Source organism: Prionailurus viverrinus, chromosome B2 (assembly GCF_022837055.1).
Source record: "Prionailurus viverrinus isolate Anna chromosome B2, UM_Priviv_1.0, whole genome shotgun sequence".
Taxonomy (NCBI): Eukaryota; Metazoa; Chordata; class Mammalia; order Carnivora; family Felidae; genus Prionailurus; species Prionailurus viverrinus.
The window spans coordinates 152,057,484-152,077,743 of NC_062565.1; the positions used below are offsets into that span (position 1 = coordinate 152,057,484).

A 20,260-nucleotide genomic window follows, 5' to 3' on the forward strand; every position below is an offset into this window, starting at 1 on the left:
ACTAGAAAGGGTTCGCCTATCCAGATGTGCGATTTTATTCTATCGACTTTGACCGTACAGAAACACATTCAAAGCCATGAAATAATGCACATATTTTAAGTACAAAATGTCGAGGATTTCTCCTGTTTCACATAACTGAAGGGGACCCTGGGATGGCCAGATGAGAGCATCTTAGCAAGAAAAAACACACTTCACTTCCCAGTTTCAGATTCCGTGTGGGTGACTATCCACTAATTACTCAGATAATCTACAAATGGCTTCTATCTGCCCAGAAAATAATCACACCTGAAGTCTGTGAGAGACCATGGACTTGGGGAGAAGGACCGACGGTCAGGGCCCTGTGCAGGGGCAGGCTGGGTGGCGTGGAACCCGCAGGGCCTGGGGGGAAGGCAGCACGGCCCACGGAAGGCATTCAGGTCTTTAGGCAAAGTCCCCCCGTTGTTCATTTTCAGCAGCTGGCCTGGTAGCCTCTGAGCAGTAGCTGGCCCAGCGGCCTGGGGACTGGCCAGGGCACAGGAGCCCAGGCCCCTCACTGGCACCCACGTGGCCTCCACGTCCTTCCCACCGCAGTCCCAGAATCCAGTGTAAACAGAGCACAAAACCACCTGTCAGGCAGCATTGCCACAGGTTAGGGGGACGTGCAAAGTTCCAGGCACACTGCACAGGGCAGAAAGGAAAGTACCTATGATCTGAAGACAGGTTTTTGTAAAAGCTGAAAGTTACGGAAGACAAGTTAGACACATTTACTCATGTCTCTAATGCAGTAAAAGCTGGGAAGACGGGCTTGCAGGCCCGCCCCCAGCCAGGCAGCACCGTCCCTTCAAAGGGAAATTTGGTGGGTGTTCAGAGGAGCCTCTCCCTGAGAAACACTTGCCTGTGCCCCGGACGTTGTTTGGGGTCTCCGGAAACCCCTCAATGCAATGCCCCCTGGGGCTGGAATTACAGCAGAGACAGCTGACTCTGTCTGGAGAGCTGGGCTCTCATAGGAAAAAGCCACCAGAAAGATCAGAGTTGAGCAGGGCTCTTTCCTGCTGCATTCTATACTCAACCACAGACAGCTGTCCCAGGGTCCGAGGGCACCTGCTGCCGGCACATCCCCACCGTCGCTGACCCACTGATACAGGAGCAGCACAGATGGGCAGGAAGAGCAATGGGGCTTAAGAAAAATGTCACAACACGTGGGCAAAACCAGCATCTGGCAAGTGACTGCTCAAGTACAGACGGGCTGCAGACTGGAGTCAGTGACACTTCACTCCCGTCGTCCATAGTCTCCATCCCCGTGTGGGTGTAGACGGGCTGTAGACTGGAGTGGGTGATAATTTGATACCACCAGCCATAGTCTCCATCCAAATGAGGGAATCTAGGTCCTAGAGGTCCCCCAAACACCTTCCCATCTAGGCACGTGGGGCGTGGGGATCGGCAGGTTGGCCATGGTCCACACATCGTGGGCAGCAGTGCGTCCCACAAGAAGCGCATGCATGTCAGTGAGCTCATCGCCGGCCATTCAATATTCGCCTGGAGCCCATAAACTGATCAAATTTTTCTGTCCAATTATTAAGCAAGAAACTTATCAAGAATGATCCATCGCTGGCTACAACACTTTCTTAAAACAGTATTTTAACAAAAATTAACTATTGCCTCTAGAGGCAAGGGAAACAAAAGCAAAAATGAACTATTGGGGCCTCATCGAGATAAAAAGCTTCTGCACAGAGAAGGAATCTCTCAACAAAACTAAAAGGCAACTGATGGGATGGGAGGAGATATTTGCAAATGACATATTTGGTAAAGGGTTAGTATCCACAAGACGATAAACAAATCAAACTCAACACCCAAAAAACAAATAATCCAGTGAAGAAATGGGCAAGAGACATGGATAGACACTTCTCCAAAGAAGACATCCAGATGGCCAAGCGACACATGAAAAGATGCTCCACATCACTCATCACCAGGGAAATACAAATCATAACCACCAGGAGATACCACCTGACACCTGTCAGAATGGCTAACATTAGCAACTCGGGCAACAACAGAGGTTGGTGAGGATGCAGAGAAAGAGGATCTCTTGCAGTGCTGGTGGGAATGCAAGCTGGTGCAGCCACTCTGGAAAACAGGATGGAGGCTCCTCAAAAAACTAAAAATAGAACTACCCTACGACCCAGCAATGGCACTACTAGGTATTTATCCAAGGAATACAGGGATGCTGTTTTGAGGGGTGCAGGCACCCCAATGTTTACAGCAGCGCTATCAACAATAGCCTAAGTATGGAAAGAGCCCAAATGTCCACTGACTGACAAATGGATACAGAAGCGGTTTGTATACACACGATGGGTTATGACTCAGCGATCAAAAAGAAGGAAGGGTTGCCATTTGCAGCAAACAGGAATGGAACTGGAGGGTATCGTGTTCAGCAAAATGAGTCCGTCAGAAAGAGACAAATACCATATGATTTCACTCACGTGTGGAATTTAAGAAACAAAACAGATGAACATAGGGGAAGGGAAGGAAAAATAAGATAAATACAGAGAGGGAGGCAAACCGCAAGAGAGACTCTGAAGACTGAGGGTTGCTGGAGGGGAGGTGGCGGGAGATGGTGTAGGTGGGTGACGGGCATTGAGGAGGGCACTTGCCGGGATGCGCACTGGGTGTCGTGTGTAGGTGGTGAATCACTGGGTTCTACCCCTGAAACCATTATCACACTATATGTTAACTAACTTGGATTTAAAGAAAGAAGAAAAAAATATTGCCAAGTTGTCAAGACGGTAAAAATAGCAGCCTGTCTGAAAAATGAATACGGAAGAACTGAATCTGACTAAAAGGACATACATATACGAATAACGTGCACACGCTGTGTATACGTGGGCCATGTACACATCTGGTACTCCCAAGGTTGGACACCTGTTTGGAACAAATTCACTGACAGTATTTAAAGGGCCTCCCCAAATTACGCTACGTCTACTTTGAAAGGCAAGTTCGTGACGTACCACCTGTGACTGCCCCTGCGGCGTGAAGGGCTGTCACCGTTATTCCTGGTGTTGGTCTTGGGTGAAAACACAGTGACGCTGTGGAAAGAAAACTCTTACGTCATCTCAAAGATGACAGCTCCAAGCTTCTTAAGAGACCTGTATTTTGCAGCAAAACATACAGAACATATAAACATATAAATGCTTTCAGTGTCCCAACTAGTGATAAAGCGAACACTCACTTACTCTAATTGTAACAGCTATTGTTTCAATTATATATCTACACTGGCTATTGCACTGCTGAAAATATATCTGGACATAAAAATTCTGGATAATACTGAGCTACTCACTTATAAATTTTGACTACCAGGAAAACACTAAGATAACCATTTCTGGGTAAAGATCACACCGCAAATTATCTATTGGTCCCATTTTGTGAGGTGTGTGTGAAAGATGTATAAATCAAAAAACTGCTCCCAAAGTCAGAATCCCCCTAAAGTGAACACAAAACATGATTCTTATGATATTGTTTCCTTTTGGAGAATAAATTTATATAATCATAACCGAAACGAAACTTCACTTGTGAACATTATTTTGCAAACCTACTCAGAGACAGAAGAGAAATTCCTGGCAAGTCACACTGGATTCTCTCTTGAACAGAATTAGATTAAATGCTGGCGGTGGCTGAACAGGCACCTGTTTTTAAGATGGTTTTTAAGATGAAGAAACAAGCTCCCACAGATGCTGGGGCACATGGTGCTGAGCTCCGGGGACAGACGAGGGACAGCCACACCCCCATCCCGCACCTGCATCCAAGCCTTGCAGTGTCAGTGGCAGGCTCAGCTTCGGGCCGTGCCCGGAGCCATCAGACCAAGCGGCAGGAGGGGGTGGCCACCACCAGAGGTTCTGCACTGCCGCAGGATCTGAAAGTCCCCTGGGGCCCGGAGGAGGGAGGATGCCAGTCACTTGACGATGGGAGAAAAGAGAGCAAAGGGTAAGAGGCCACTGAGCGGGGACCAGCAGGGAACATGTGAGAAGGAGCCAGAATGCTGCCGGAGCACAGGAAGCACGCCAGGAGGGAGGCGGACACGGTCAGGGCTGGGCTCGCCTCCTTCCATCTGCCCCTCCCACTGCCTCTGACAGGTCACCGTGCCGCATATCTTGACAAGGTGATCCTTGACATTTAAAACACTGTAACATCATGCTGTACTTTTCCCGTAAAGTTCAAACTCCCAGGTTGGTGCTCAGGGCTGTTCATGGTCTGGCCTCTTCTTCCCCCTGGGCACCCACACAGGAAAGAAAACTCAAGACGTGCCTTAATATAAGGGACCCCAGAAGTCCACACTGAACACAGCAGATCACACTACAGCTGGTGCCCACAGGCATGGTGTATGAACTAGTGTGCAATTTTGTTGAGGCAAGGATCCAGAATCCATCCATCCATCCACCTACCCATCCATCCATCATCCACCCACCCATCTATCATCCATCTCTCTGTCATCCATCCATCCATCCATCCATCCATCCATCCATCCGTCATCCATCAGTACTTTGTGAGAGGGTCTGAGTGCCAAGTGCTGTACCAGGACCAGAGGTTTAAAGAATAAATAATAAGTAAAGCACGAAGTCATGCTAGCCAGTCGTGCCACAGAGAATAAAGCAGGCAAGTGCTGAGAGGGAATCACGGCAGAGGTGGGCATGTTGTCCAGGCAGCCTGGATAGAAGCAAGACTGGCTGCCCCATAAGCAGCACCCATGTGAGCCTCAGGGAAGCGCATGAGGGGGAAGAAAGGGCCGATGGAGAGCCCTGAGGCAGAGGGATGGACGCGGAGGCCAGGGGGGAGGGGGAGGGAGAGCATGGCATAAGCGGGTCAGGGGACGGGTGACCCCAGAGAGCCTCCCAAAGCCCTGACCTGCGTTCCGAGTGGGGCCCCCAGGGCCGTTCCGCTCAGTATGTGAAGAGTACGGAACAGATCAAGATTTGGGGTGAGAAGACGTCAGAGGCCGACGTGCATTTCACACAGAAAAGCAAAGTCCGCTTCCAAGAAATGCAGCATTCCGGAAGGACAAGGGGATTTCAAGGCTCTGCTGTACTTGAAACTCCCCAGATACCACGTTGTTCCCAATTTCGTCATCATTGACTCCCTCCCTCCCCAACCCACCAAACCAGGTCTGAATACACTGCATCTAATGCTCCCAGAAAGCCCGGGCGGCCAGGTCTCCGTCCCTGCGTCCCCCTCTCCCAGGCAGGTCCGCCCCTGTCCTGGCACCCGACAAGGTCACCAGGCACCATCGCTGCCGTCAATCAGGACCAAAGGGCACCCGAGAGGCGAGCACATGGCGAGCACACAGGAGGGGCTTGCTGCGGCCTCGTGTTGACTGCTGTCCACGTGTCCCTGCCCTGCACCCGGGGGTGGCCCTCCACACACATCTTTCCCGCCTCTCCAGGCTTAGTTACTCACTGCGGGGCGGTCGCATACCCAGATGACCTCACTTTGCCGTGGAAAACCAGAGGCTGGTCCTGAACGGTGCTCCGTACCGCTGTGTGAAACGAGTTTAAAAAGTAGATGTTACCGGCACAAAAACAGACACTCAGATCAATGGCACAGAATAGACCGGAAATGGACCCACAAACGTAAGGCCAACTAATCTTTGACAAAGCAGGAAAGAATATCCAATGGAATAAAGACAGTCTCTTCAACAAACGGGGTTGGGAAAACTGGACAGCGACATGCAGAAGAATGAACCTGGACCATTTTCTTATACCAGACACAAAAATAAACTCAAAATGGATGAAAGACCTAAATGTAAGACGGGAAGCCATCAAAATCCTTGAGGAGAAAGCAGGCAAAAACCTCTCTGATCTTGGCTGCAGGAACTTCTTACTCAACACGTCTCCAGAGGCAAGGGAAACAAAAGCAGAAATGAACTATTGGGACCTCATCAAAATTAAATGCTTCTGCACAGCGAAGGAAACCATCAGCAAAACTAAAAGGCAACCAACAGAATGGGAGAAGATATTTGCAAATGACTAATCAGATAAAGGGTTAGTATCTAAAATCTATAAAAAACTTATCAAACGCGACACCCAGAAAACAAATAATCCAGTGAAGAAATGGGCAAAAGACATGAAAAGACGCTTCTCCAAAGAAGACATCCGGATGGCCAAACGACACATGAAAAAATGCTCAACGGCACTCATCATCAGGGAAACACAAATCAAAACCACCTGTCAGAATGGCTAACGTTAGCAACTCAGGCGACAACGGATGCTGGCGAGGATGCAGAGAAAGAGGATCTCTTTTGCGTTGTTGGTGGGAATGCCAGCTGGTGCGGCCGCTCTGGAAAACAGTGTGGAGGTTCCTCAAAAAACTAGCAGTAGAGTTACCCTACAACCCAGCTATTGCACTACTAGGTATTTATCCAAGGGATACAGGTGTGATGTTTCGAAGGGACACATGCACCCCCGTGTTTACAGCAGCACTATCAACAATAGCCAAAGTATGGAAAGAGCCCAAATGTCCATCAATGGATGAATGGATAAGGAAGATGTAGTTTATATATACGATGGAGTATTACTCGGCAATGAGAGAGGATGAAATCTTGCCATTTGCAGCAACGTGGATGGAACTAGAGGGTATTATGCTAAGCGAAAGTAATCACAGAAAGACAAAAATCCTATGACTTCACTCATATGAGGACTTTAAGAGACAAAACAGATGAACGAACATAAGGGAAGGGAAGCAAAAATAAGATAAATACAGAGAGGGAGGCAAAACATAAGAGACTCTAAAATATGGAGAACAGAGGGGTGCTGGAGGGGTTGTGTGATGGAGGGGTGGGCTAAATGGGGAAGGGGCTAAAGGAACCTACTCCTGAAATCACTGTTGCACCATGTGCTAATTTGGACTTAAATTATAAAAAATAAATAAATTATAGAAAAAAAGTAGCAAATGTGTAACGTGCCAAGAAAAAAGTTCCCTGAGAACACAAAAGTTCACATGCATGGAAGGAGGCCATTCACTATAAACCGAAGAGGTGTCACACCCAATGCCAAACCAACCGATACCAGCAAAGAAGGTTAAATCAAGGGTATTACAAGTATAAGAAAACAACAAAAAACGTTTTCTCATTCCTCAAACGATACCGAATTGCAGTATGTGCTCAACGGCACACGTTCCGAACACCATGTAGACTAACACAGCGGCTCACGTCGTAATAAAACAGGCCACGCACAGAACCCGTCTATGTGAAATTCCGTCCGTGGCACACTAGAGACCAGCCATCGTGGAGTAACTCGCTCTGTAAGTCTGTGACAAATAGATCTTTTCTACAAACAAGAACGGCAATGATCCTAAATCAGCTCACATTTCTCTCACGTACTCGTTTACCACATGATAGAGCAGTAAGAAAGATAAAGCACTTAACCATGACTACACCTGTGCACCTCAGTGGCGACGAAATTTCTTATCCTACTAAGTTTTCCACGGCACGGCCAACTGACAAAAACTCTGACACTGCATGAACTTAACACAAATATTTACAAATCTCAAATCCTTTCACGCAAAATAAAATTCTGCCAGAATTATTGATTTTTACAAACATTTAATACTTGGTATCCAATATGAATACTCTGTACAACAGTATAAAGTAGCTTTAGAAAAAACGGATACTTGCACAGTATTGCATTATTTTGAAAATAGTTTTGTTTTGTTTTTTAACAAAGAAACTCAGTTCTGTATCTGGCATTATTTCAAGCCTGACAACCTGGACCGTATTCCCATCAAAAACCAAGTGAAGCGAGTGAGCAAATCACTAAAATGACACCCACCTGACCAGGAACCCAAAAAGCATCCGGCTCGCCGAAGGCAGAGCCCCACCCGGGGGACGAGGCACCTCGGGGAAGGCCTGGAAATACAACTGCTCCCAGGGGGGCCCCAGAAAACCTCTCTCCACCTCAGTGTCAAGTGAAGGAGAAAAAAATCTCCGAGAAAAACAAAGCAAACAGAAAATATTTTCCGAATCAGATAATACAATAACAGATGCATTTGGGTACTTGGTTATGAAAAAGTCTTGAAAGTACTAGAATAAAGTTCATATTTACGGAAGGGCATATTATTTTAATAAATGCTTTAAGTATTAAAATATATCAGTTCATCGCATGTGTTTATTTCTATTATGCTTCTTGCAGCTAGAGGGATGCAAATTTTTAGGTTCTAGCACAACTATAAATCGGTCATCTGCATTAACTCTCCATATGAATACTTTTTTTTTTTAATTTTTTTTTCAACGTTTATTTATTTTTGGGACAGAGAGAGACAGAGCATGAACGAGGGAGGGGCAGAGAGAGAGGGAGACACAGAATCGGAAACAGGCTCCAGGCTCTGAGCCGTCAGCCCAGAGCCCGACGCGGGGCTAGAACTCACGGACCGTGAGATCATGACCTGGCTGAAGTCGGACGCTTAACCGACTATGCCACCCAGGCGCCCCTCCATATGAATACTTTTTAAACAAGACATAAAACGGTCATAAAAATCAACTGTCTGAAATTGCACCTGTCCCTGGTTACAGAGAAATTATAATCTCCATAATAAGCCTTACTGTCTACACGACTGTTCTTATCAAAGGTTTTGTTCTATGCATCACTTAGCTGTGAAGCATGGTATATCATATAGACTCATCCGAACAAGATGATCCATACTAGCAAAAAATGAAAAAAAAAAAACATTTTTAAGGGTACATCTAAATAAAACAAGAATAAAATCTAAAGAAATGAGGTAATAAAAGAAAGAGGAATTTATGTGTCTCATTTCGTAACAGAGTTCCATTCAGAGGAGCCATAAGATTATGCCTTTGACATGCCAAGTCACATGTGTGGTGATGAAAATAACTGGCCACACTTAGAGGTAAAAAACAGAGCATCAGTGGCCACTTAACATAGAGTTCATCCAGTCTAAGTAATTTTCTTTGAGTAAAAATGTATTTAGAATTTCGGAATATTATCTAAGCAACCTAATATTCCAACTAATTAGCAATTTAATTAATATCTGTCACAACTTTTTTCCAAGTAATTTTAATAAAAACATATACATTATTTTCAGTATTAATGAAATTATTTTCAAAGACTTTACATCATGCAACAATATGAAGGCACTTAATGCCAATGAGCTGTACACTTAAAAATGGTTAAAATGTGGGGCGCCTGGGTGGTTCAGTCGGTTAATTGTGAGACTTCAGCTCAGGTCAAGATCTCACGGTTCAGGAGTTCGAGCCCCATGTCAGGCTCTGTGCTGACAGCTCAGAGCCTGGAGCCTGCTTCAGATTCTGTCTCCCTCTCTCTCTGTCCCTCCCCTGCTCACGCTCTGTCTCTCTCAAAAAAATAAATAAAATATTTTTAAAAATTTTTTAATGGTTAAAATGTTAAATTTTACATTATATTCTACCACAATAAAAAATATAAGAAAGAAGAAATAAATGAACAGAACATGTTTTTAAAAAGAATATGAAACACAACTTTTACCACACCAATTAAGTATAAAGCCGTAACATATGCCTAGTAAAGACTTTCGGTTTTCACTAACATAACTACATAGGAATTTAAACTTCTCCGAGGAGGCCGCCATTGAAGGATGGACGGACTTCTACTCCCGAAGCGACACAGGGCTGGGTATTCGGACTGAGGGAGGGACCGAGCCAGAAGAACAGGAGGCCGCGGCTCAGAAACCCAGCAGAGGGGATCCCAGATCCCGAAGGAGGGGACCCGGCCTGCAGTGACCACGCGGGAGGGGAGGTATGAGGGCGACAGTCCGTGCACGCCCTCCCCAGAGGGACTCGGCTGGGTGGGGCTGGGGGAGCCACAGAGCAACACAGTTAAGAAGAGTGGAGGCCTTCAGAAGGTCTCGTGGACAAGGGAGGGGGCGGCGGGACACGGGTGTGATGACAGCACAGCTCCCCGCCCTTCCAGAGCCAGAGCCTGCACGACCTAGCAGGAGGGCACCTGCACCTGCAGTCGTGCCCCCTCCAGGAGCTGGGGTCCCTCATCAAAGATGGAGATACAAGCAGACTGAGCACCTCTGTTGTTTTGTAATTAGGTCAACAAGAGGCTTAACCATACTGATTAGGACTCCGGGTTGGTCAACGAAAGGGAAAAAAGAATCGCTGTCAGTGATTCTCAACAATGAAAATAAATGGAAAATGTAATGAAGTCTGGCATCTTAAAACAGAACTTTAAAATTATTTCTTTGTGAAAAGCAACATGCGGATTTGTTTTCTGCTTATAATAATACAATAAGAAAGATTTTTGAGACAATCAGGAATAACTTATCTGGGCTGGCTAATTAATAAAGGACACGAAAGAATCCTGTTGGTTTTGATAATGGCATCACGGCCACTAAGCACACGTCTGTGTTTTAGAAACGCGTACTCGAGTCTGCAGGGGTAAAACGATGTGATGCTTGGCAATGGCTTTACAATCTTCGGCAAAGAGAGACCAGAAAAAATCAGTCCCGTGATCAATAACTGGGCATCCACATGTATGTTCTGGCCGGTAGAGCATTTGGTTTTTTTAATTTTTTTTTTTTTAGTGTTTTTATTTATTTTTGACAGAAAGAGAGAGAGAGAGAGAGAGACAGAGCATGAGCAGGGGAGGGGCAGAGAGAGAGGGAGACAGAATCCGAAGCAGGCTCCAGGCTCCGAGCTGTCAGCACAGAGCCCGACGTGGGGCTCGAACTCACGGATCATGAGATCATGACCCGAGCCCAAGTCGGACGCTTAACCGACTGAGCCCCCCAGGCGCCCCTAGAGCACTTGTTTTTGAATTCCTATGAATGATACCCGATTCAGGAAAACAAAACACCTAGCACATTCCCTACCACAAAGAGCATGTAAAAAATACACGAGAGGCAGAGAAACGAAGCAGCGATGGACAGAGGAAATGCCGAATTTTCACGCGGACAAACATGAATCCACAGAGCAGGTCGTTGCGCCACGTCCCAGAGCAGGGGGTACTAACCGGACCGTCGCTGAGGCGCCGGTGGGGTCCTGTGCTCCTCAGCGATTCGGAAGTGCAGCGGAGACGTGGACAGGACACAGCCACTAGGCAGACAAATCGCCAGGAGAACAAACTCACAAAACGCACGTTGTCAGGACATCACAAGGGATTAACTCATGTAGATACGGATGTGCGATATTTGGAAACGATCAAGCTTATTCCTCTTCTTCTGGGAAATAATCTTTACTATTTTTAACAAAATGGCTCTTTTATAATTTACATTCTATCCTGAAATAAAATATTTTTACACTGAAAATTAAGTATGAATCATTTACTTTTAAACAAGACAGAAGCAATGCCATGAGCAAGAATTTCTTTCGAACAGGTCAGGAGAGTTGGGAGTTCACTAAACTTTACTTTTAATTCTTAGAATCGACAGGAACGTAAGCTCCTGAGCGGGGAAAGCCGCATGCGGAAATCCTACCGGAGAAGACCCTACCGAGGCAGCACCGACAGGCTCCTTCCGGCGCCGAGACCTTGCCGAGACCGCACCAGAGCCGCGAGACGGATTTCCAACACGGCGATCTGACCGCCAAACATGGACGTCAGCAAGCAGATGGCCTGCACGGGACAGATGTCACACAGTCAACAGTGAGCACACACCCGTGACCCCAACCACACAGGGTAAGGCTGCTCCTGTCATGTGGGCGGTTGCCGCGCGCCAAACGTCACACGCGAGGTCACACTCCACCACGTGGAGGAAAGGACGCGTACCGATGCACGCGGCAGGGTCTGAGGACGGCACGTTTCAGGTCTCACCTTCTGCTCGCCGGCCTTGCTCATCATTGCGCACGATCCTGCAACCTGAACGCTGAGGCTCCTGAAATCTTAATTTCCAGCAAAGAGAGACAAACAAGCAACGTTTACGGGGCAAGTAGAGGGAACGAACCCCACGTGCCTGCACGCCCACCGCACGTGGGCCTGTGCGCTCCCGAAAGCCCTTGACCTGGGGCAGCTCAATCCGGCGGAGAAGGCGTAGGGCAGCCGGGGCGAGCCCCGGTAACACAATTCCAGGGGCACACACACACACACCCAGATCTAGGAGGAGCTCCGGTGAACCTTCAAGGGCAAGCAGGGGGAGGAGAAGAAGGCACTCAGGTCAGCAGAGGTTTGGAGGGTTCAAGCAAAGTCTGCAAGTAAGTGACGGTCGAAACGGGCAGTGACGTCCAACGAGGAGAGAGGCTGGGCTGGGCCAGGCTAAGAACTCGGACTCTGTCCCCAAAACACAGGGGCCTTAAAGGAGAAAGTAGGGAGACTGCTCTTACAGGTGACATGGGCTGTGCCTGCAGGAGGCTCCTGAGGGGGCAAGCTCGGGGAGGGAGGAGGGACGGAGTCAGGAATCACGCCCACATTACTGGCAGGGCAACTCCCGGCGTGGAGGTCGCAGAATCTGAGAACAGACGGGAGCCGCCCCAGGTCAGTCCAGACCGTGGAGTCGGACAAGCTGGGGGGCTGTCCAGTCACGGGTGTCAAGTCGTCAGCAGGAAATATGGACGGTGTGGACTCAAAAGCCCTTGGTAGAAGCTCGGGACAGGCGCGGCAGCCCTGAGGAGAAGTGTCCCTCGGAGCCCTGTGCACAGAAGACAGGGGCACCGAGGACCAAGGGAAGGGAGACCCACCCAGAGGTCGGAGTGAGCTAACAGCAAGGCCTTGGGACCCAGAGGCTGCCCGTGGCCTGACGCATGGCGAACACGCCTCGTCTGCACGTTCTGGTGACCAGACTTTCTACGCTGAAGGTGTCACCCTCCCGTGGCAGAGGAAGACATTAATAGAAGCTACATGAAATTTAGATCAAGGGTGACCTGAACTTTCACCTTACCCTTGTAACGTAAAACGCCTTCCAATTCGAAGTTCGCCAAGTTAAGTATGAGTAAGCCAGAGGAGCTTCCAACCCACAGGCACGGGGCACTCTCAGAAGGCAGGCTAATTTTCAAAGAAAAAGAGAGAACAACATGGTGGTCTCACCCTTCAGGCTTCCGTCCCACAGCTGCCACTGAGCAGGCAGCCGGCTCTCGGCATTTATGACCCAGAACTGCACTCAACCAGGCTGGTGTTCAACGGTCTCGGGATTCCTGGAAACCCACTGTCCAGTGAAGACGAGACGGCCACGACCTGACCGCAACTCGACTGTCATCTGCAAGGCTATCACTTCTTCCGAGCTCAAGGTGGCAGCCGGTGCCACGTCCATCCCTTCGAGGCGGCCACGTGGCACCTGCGTCCTGCCGGGTGGCGTCTGGAGACGAGGAGCCCCGCTAACAGGGAACAGACCACCGTGGCAGAGCTCAGGAGATACCGACCACAGCTCTGCCTCCTCTTCCATCGATGTGCAAACAGGGTCAACGTTAACAAAGGGCCAATAGGCCTCCTCTGGCTATGCCAGACTTGGACTCTGAAGGACTCTCCACGCCCTCTCTCCCGCCTGCCACTCGGTCCCCTGGAGCCTCACACGGCTCTAGCACTGTCTCTTTCTCACTCTGGGCTCATTCTCAGGCCCGCACACACCCGCGGCCGTCCAGAAGGCGGCCAGGCAGGTGGGTCCCTGCCACCCCATGTACACCCCAGGGGCGGAAGGCCTGGCCCTGACCAAAGCACAGGCCAGATGTGTGTTCCCACCCAGCCTGGCACCTGTGCAGACACTTGGCCCTACAGCACGGCCAGCTCCCCGTCCAGGGGAGCACCCCCCCTGTCCAGGGAGACCAGAGGCCCCGTCGTCCCTAGACCTTTCCACACTCAGTAAAAGCCATCATGATACATTCTTAAGTGTCTGATATACAGACAGATGGGGGAAGTTTAGGGGGAGTCACGATTATATCCTCCTTTACCTTATTATGCAATCAAGATCTACCTAGGGACGCCTAGGGGGTTCAGTCGGTTGGGCGTCCGACGTTGGCCCAGGTCATGATCCCACGCTTTGTAGGTTTGAGCCCTGCGTCGGGCTCTGTGCTGACAGCTCAGAGCCTGGAGCCCGCTTCAGATTCTGTGTCTCCCTCTCTCGCTGCCCTCCCCCACTCTGTCTCCCCAAAATGAATAAACATTAAAAATACTATTTTAAGATCTGCCTAGATTTTGGTGAGTGAAATTAAAATTAATATTTCTTTTATTAAATAGACTTAGAAATAATTGACCAAGTTTACCAACTTTACGACTCGAAGTATGCAGTCCTAAAAACACTTCACAGTTATTATTATTCTAACAGACAAAAATAATTTGGTTTTAGTTTAATCATTCTTCAAAAATGAACCTAATTTGGTAAAGTTTTCTTCACATGGCACTGGCCAAGTTCATCATACTCACCATCCACACTCAGCACTGAGCAGGAGCGAAAGGTCACAGGGAGCCAGGCCCAGGACAGGCAGGCTTCCTTCCATGTCCTCTCCTTTCTCCAGGCCGTGTGCACAGGGACGCCGATTCTCCTCTAGGAACAGAACTATTGATAATCTGAGCTGAGATCAAAATGATCAGTCGAGGTAAAGGCAAACAGTTGGCACCACGGGATGTTGATGGAAATACACGTGGGCTAGAGTCATCAGCTCACGAGTCAAGGAAAGCCCTCAGACTTACACGAGGTAAAGAACAAGGTTATAAATACAGAGCAGACCCCACACGTGAGGCCTGGAAAGAAGGAACGTGGAGTGTCAGGCACACCTAGAGTTTAACCCTGTTCTTAAGGCAGGATCAGGTTTACCTGCTAATAAATGGGCCTTCACACAAGAGGTCATGAAAACCAAGATTCAAAGCATTAGGAAGAAAGCAGGTACACTGAATAAAGGTAATTTCTGACCTTCGGGAAGGCCAGGGGAGGGGAGGGGAGACACAAGCTACACCAAAGAGCAGGAAGAATGGTGAGAGACTTGGGGGCAGCAGGGAAAAGCCGAACTCGCTGTGACAGGAGAGTCAGTGCACTGCCCGTGCCCCACAGGAGTCCCAGGCCGGACTGAGGAGGAAAGTCCACAGCTCTCCCAACAGACCATCCACTCCCGTTGTGACACTGTGGTAGGTAGGAGCGCGGAGGGTGAGGAAGGGAGGTGTGGCCAGGTAGGGGCTGATGAGGTTTGGGGTGGGGGTGGGGGTGGGGGTCCAGGGCCAACAGCCAAGAAAGGATTCTTGAGACGTCTTCCGTGCAACAGGACGGTTTTATTAAAGCACGCACGGGGACGGGACCCGAGGGCAGGAAGGGCTGCACTGGGGTCCCGAGGAGCGACAGGTTATGCACTTGGGAGCCGGGGGAGGTAAAGACTAGGGGAGTCCCCAGAAGGACTTTCGTCCGCTAAAGTAGACACTGGCTAAGGTGGTTCTTCCCTCTAGCAAAGCACTAACGTGAAGACAAAGGGAGTTCCCGGAGAAACGTTTTCCTCTGCCGGCCTCAAGTATCTTGTCAGTGGGCTGCAGGGCATAAGGAAATTCAACTTTATCACGTCTTTCTGCCTTTGTTTCCCCCATCAGAACCAACTGTGGGCAGAGGGAGAATAGTGCAGAGCAAAGGGACTGTGCCAGCCCAAGGGGATGGGGACGCACAGGGGCGTCCTGGGGGGGAGGGGATGAGGGACAGGGGAGTACAGGGGAGGCCCAGGAGGTGATGGGGTCGCGCAGCGGGGGAGGGGGGGAGGGGGTGTGGGCACGCAGGGGAGGCCGAGTGAGGCTGGGGGATGGGGACGTGCAGGGCACCAGTCTGCTCAGTCAGCTCGGCATGGAACAGCTCTAGAAGGTAGGTCTGTCCACCCTGGACCCTCAGCACCATGACAACCCACAGCAGCCAGGAAGCCGCTGCCTTGGGCCGGGGAACACACGCTCCCCTGGTCACCGGACCGCAGCGCCCTGCACACAGGATGGGGTGACTGGCCCACCCCATCCTCCCTCACAAGATCTGCCTGGTGCTGGTGGAGCTCTGAGGTCAGACGCTCCACTTGTCCCCGCCCCCTCTCCGGCCCCCTCCGCTAACCCAGGACCCTCGCAGGCTGATCAGCTTGGAGAGCACCAGGGCGGGAACCCCATGGGGCAGGGTGGGGGGGCGGGGGTCTAAGTGGCATTACCTGGCAGGCTGCACAACCTGGACTCGACCCTCCTGGAGAAAGTCTCTCTCTTCTTCTTTAGGTCAACTCGGGTCACACAACGATAATGATGTCTTTCAACCAAACTGAAGACCCAAAGCTGAGAAAGCAGAGCAGGCGCACACGTGCGCGCGTGAGCGCGCACACACACACACACACACACACACACGCACACACACGGAAGCCCGTCATCACAGGTGGGCGTGGCTCGAGCCCAAGGAGAAAGACGGGTCAGGAGAGGGAGACACACTGCACGTGGCCTCGGAAGCGGCTTGGACCCCTCCCTTCCCTCCACAGCGGAGCCTCCAGGCGCTTCTTCGGCCCCCCGACTTGGGTGCAAACGCCCCCTTGACTCACAACACTCCGCCCAGGAGGGCGATGTGCTCTGACCCCCATGGTCCATGCCACTCTCTCGGAGCCCAAGGGCACGGACACACAGGTGCGAATACACCCACGTGTCACCCGGCCAAAAGACACGGGTGACAGCAGTCACCTTTGTCAAAAAGAAAGATAGGGGCGCCTGGGTGGCTCAGTCGGTTGAGCTTCCGACTTCGGCCCAGGTCATGATCTCGCGGTCCGTGGGTTCGTGCCCCGCATCGGGCTCTGTGCTGACAGCTCGGAGCCCGGAGCCTGTTTCAGATTCTGTGTCTCCCTCTCTCAATGACCCTCCCCTGTTCATGCTCTGTCTCTCTCTGTCTCAAAAATAAACAAACATTAAAAAAAAATTTTTTTTTTTTAAAAAGAAAGATAAAATTTCCTCGTTTCCAAAAATACACCCGTGATACTGTGAGTTATAACTAAGAAATTTATGTATGTGGACTTCCTGTTCCTGACACAGCTCCTTTAAAACCCTCGGAATTTCCCAAGTGAAGAGAAGGACAAAGGTGTCTTTTGTTGTGTGAACGAAGTGCCTGTTGGAAAGCCCCAAGGGTGGGGGCAGGTGGCCAGGGGAGCCACAGGTGTTGAGAGGCTGGCAGCTTTCGGTCCCACCCCTGACCTGGAGGTTGGGTTGGGTTCAATCACCAGCGGGCAATGAGTTAATCAATCGCACCTACTTGACGAGGCCTCCGTTACACCCAGGTTCCAGGCTGGTGACCACGTCCACACCGGGAGGCTGACCCCACCGCCAGCTCTACACGCGGGACCCTCCCCCGCCTCGCCATCTACACCCCCCCATCTGGCTGCTGTCTGTGTTCTCCATCACACCCTTTAATAGACGGGTGAACCCGTAAATAAACGCTTCCCGAGTTCTGCAAGGCTCTCTAGCAATCAGTCGAACCCCAAGCGGGGGGCGTGGGAACCTCCAATTTGCAGGCAGTTTGGGCAGAAACTTCGAGTAGCCGGGGACCTACCACCTGTGACTGGCATCTGAAGGGCGGTGGAGTCTCACGGCCTGAGCCCTTAACCTGTGGGTCTCCACCTAGACAGTGTCAGAACGGAGTTAAACTGCAGGCCGTCCAGCCAGCGTGGTGGAGGACTGCCTGGCGAGGGGAGCCCCACACGTGTGCTGACCGGAAGTGCCTGAGTGGGGGTGTTTGGTTATTTCCTAATACAGTATCCTGCCCAAATTTTCTCCACAGCAACTGTGTAAGAAGAGAACAGAATCCATACTTGGGGAAGCACACCTGAATGGCTCACCTGAGAAACTAAATTCTGAAAAAAATCAAGTATCTTCCAATTTTTCAAGCTCCATAAAGCTGGCTCTTCACAGGCTGTGGGTGCGTGCGAGTGAGCCCCACACGGATGCCGCGGCCCCAGAAGGAACAGCTCAGCTGCTGGGGTCAACGGTGTCTTCAAACCAGAAAGAACACACGCGAGCGTCGGAGCAGAGACCTCTCCGCAGACGCTCGTGCGGTCACCGTCACGTTTGGAACTGAGATTCCAGCCTGCGGTCCCCTCACCTGCCCGTCTGCACATCCCGCCACCAACTGCTGGCTCTTTTCATCCACGAGGAGACTCAGGAGCGGGGAGGCTACAGTGGGAATATGTAAAAATTGAGCTGTAAATATTTAAACTGAAAGCTATCCAGGTTTTACTTACACATATTTTTAGTCAAGTCTGAACTATCCTGAAATAACTTCTTCACCAGCAAATAAAAACCTCAAGTGCAGACACGTTCTGAGAACGTGTGTGAGGGAAGTAGCGACACCGCCCACCAGAAAAAGGCCGGGGGGGGGGGGGGGGGGGGGAGAAGCTTCCAGTCCAGGTCGGAGCCAACGGACCCGTCCGTTCAAAGCTCTCCCGCACGACCGATGCCAGGCAGCCCCACACCCACACCATCAACAGCACTAGTGCCCAATAGGCATTAAACTTGCAACAGGAATAAAATCGTGGGTCTAGTCAGGAAAACGGCAATTAAATGATGCCTACTTTTTAAATTGTTGCCTAGCATGTGTCATTTAATTTAAAACTTATTCTGAATCTAAATTGTCAAGAATTCAGAAGGAGAATTAAAATAAATGGGACATTTAAAAACATTGTATGCCCGGGGCCCCTGGATGGCTCAGTCGGTTAAGCGTCCAACTTCGGCTCAGGTCACGATCTCGCGGTCCGTGAGTTCAAGCCCCACGTCGGGCTCTGTGCTGACGGCTCGGAGCCTGGAGCTGCTTCGGATTCTGTGTCTCCCTCTCTCTCTGCCCCTCCCCCACTCGTGCTCTGTCGCTCTGTCTCTCTGTCTCTCAAAAATAAATAAATGTTAAAAAAAAATTTTTAACCATTGTATGCCCTACATAAACTATAAATGATATGCAAAATCAAGTTTGTAATTATTTTCTTGACAAATAATTCCACATAATTAATTTCAGGAAAAGAATTCCAACATAATTCTAAGAGATGTGCTTTGTCCCTGTGATTGACAAACGTATTCAAGTTGTTAAAACATTCTGTTCCACACACGGATGAGTGGCACCGGGAAGAATGCCGAATCCTTTGGGAAATATAGCGGAAACTGCACCAGATCACAAGGCACCTGCACGTTGGTTAAGCTGTGTTTTCACGGGACTCATCCCAAGAAAGGGACCGTCTTCTGTTAGTTCTCTGCCCCCTCCCCCATGTGAAGTGGGAGACGCTCAGGGTGCTGGGACAGCAGCCCTGGAGGCGGAGGGAGGCAGAGGGCACCGCAGGCCAGGACGGCACGCTCTGCAGGGACCTGCCGACGCATGCCGGGGACTCACCGGTGCACAGACAGTGTGAGGAGGGCACAGGATGGCCTGCAGCGCAGGACCGTGCAAACTCTGCCCGACCACACGCTCGGCCCGTGGGGCAGATGCCTCCTGCAGAGGCCTCACTGGATGGCGCTTCCAGAAAGCACACACATGCTCAATTTTAAGTTAAAAACTTCGGGAAATGTGCCTGTGAAGTGAATCCTTACGCTGTGTAGACGGGTGCGACACAGCTGCTCGTGAGGGGCACGGAGACCCTGGATGGGGCACGTCCAGCCTACAGAGCGGCACGCGGCCCACCGACAGAACATCCGTCCGCGGGTCCAGTCACCTGTTAGCACTGCTGAGCTGTACAGTGGTGATCCCGCGTGATGGTCCCAGACCTTTGGAAAGACACTTGGTGTTTAGAGGAGGTACAATTCTGCCATTTGACACAGCGTGGACTAATGCTTCTGCTCAATTACAAATTAATTCACGTGAACGGTTACCTAAAGGAGAAAATAGTAATAAAACAGGCACATAAACAATAAAACTGTAGCAACACCATAAAAGGTGTCAGAATCACAGCGGGGAAAGCTAGCATTTCCAGAAATAACAATCTGTGGGTTTGGGAAGACCCAAGACGAGGCTGGAGACGTTGCCAAGAAGAGGTGTGAAGGCCACAGTAATTGATACCCTGGCTAAAAGTACATGTTTATTTTTTCGGGCACCCTCCAGTGCTCTCCAAACATCAGCTCCCATTCTCTGAGCCCCCGTGAGACAATGGGCACCCTCATGTCCATCTTAAAGACAGGAAAAGTGAGGCACAGCACCGCTCATCCATCACCAGCAGCTGGAAGGACTGGGGCTGAGCCCAGGCGGCCTGCTCACAGCACGGGAAACAGCACCCGTGAGGCCAATTCTACGGGGCAGAAACTTCCAGAAGACAACAGAAGTATTTTCCGTCTCTCTCCTCTGTCACTCTGCAGATGTGCCTAAATTACCCTCAACTTTTCTTCCAGTCACCATGGAGAAGTCCTCACTTGGTCAGTAAGATAACAGA

At 50.1% G+C, this 20,260-nt stretch overlaps 1 protein-coding gene across 11 annotated transcripts in view; it reads right to left on the minus strand.

Moving 5' to 3' along the window:
• Nucleotides 1-20,260, minus strand: part of WDR27 (WD repeat domain 27) — a 170,935-nt gene that overhangs the window by 127,274 nt on the left and 23,401 nt on the right. For 8 of the 11 annotated variants that reach the window (XR_007152208.1, XM_047859006.1, XM_047859004.1 and 5 more), the window contains 10 exons: nucleotides 19,550-19,601; nucleotides 17,959-18,029; nucleotides 16,040-16,157; nucleotides 14,304-14,436; nucleotides 12,829-12,932; nucleotides 11,769-11,836; nucleotides 11,449-11,570; nucleotides 10,971-11,053; nucleotides 5,422-5,500; nucleotides 2,982-3,059 (listed from right to left, as the gene is read on the minus strand). Coding sequence is in view for 10 of the 11 variants with exons in the window: in XM_047859006.1 (XP_047714962.1) it covers nucleotides 2,982-3,059; nucleotides 5,422-5,500; nucleotides 10,971-11,053; nucleotides 11,449-11,570; nucleotides 11,769-11,836; nucleotides 12,829-12,932; nucleotides 14,304-14,436; nucleotides 16,040-16,157; nucleotides 17,959-18,029; nucleotides 19,550-19,601 (908 nt within the window). In the remaining variant the exon portion in view is untranslated. Of the gene's footprint in view, nucleotides 1-2,981; nucleotides 3,060-5,421; nucleotides 5,501-10,970; nucleotides 11,054-11,448; nucleotides 11,571-11,768; nucleotides 11,837-12,828; nucleotides 12,933-14,303; nucleotides 14,437-16,039; nucleotides 16,158-17,695; nucleotides 18,030-19,549; nucleotides 19,707-20,260 lie in introns of all 11 variants that reach the window. The other 3 variants (XM_047859011.1, XM_047859012.1, XM_047859005.1) reach the window with 2 other exon arrangements.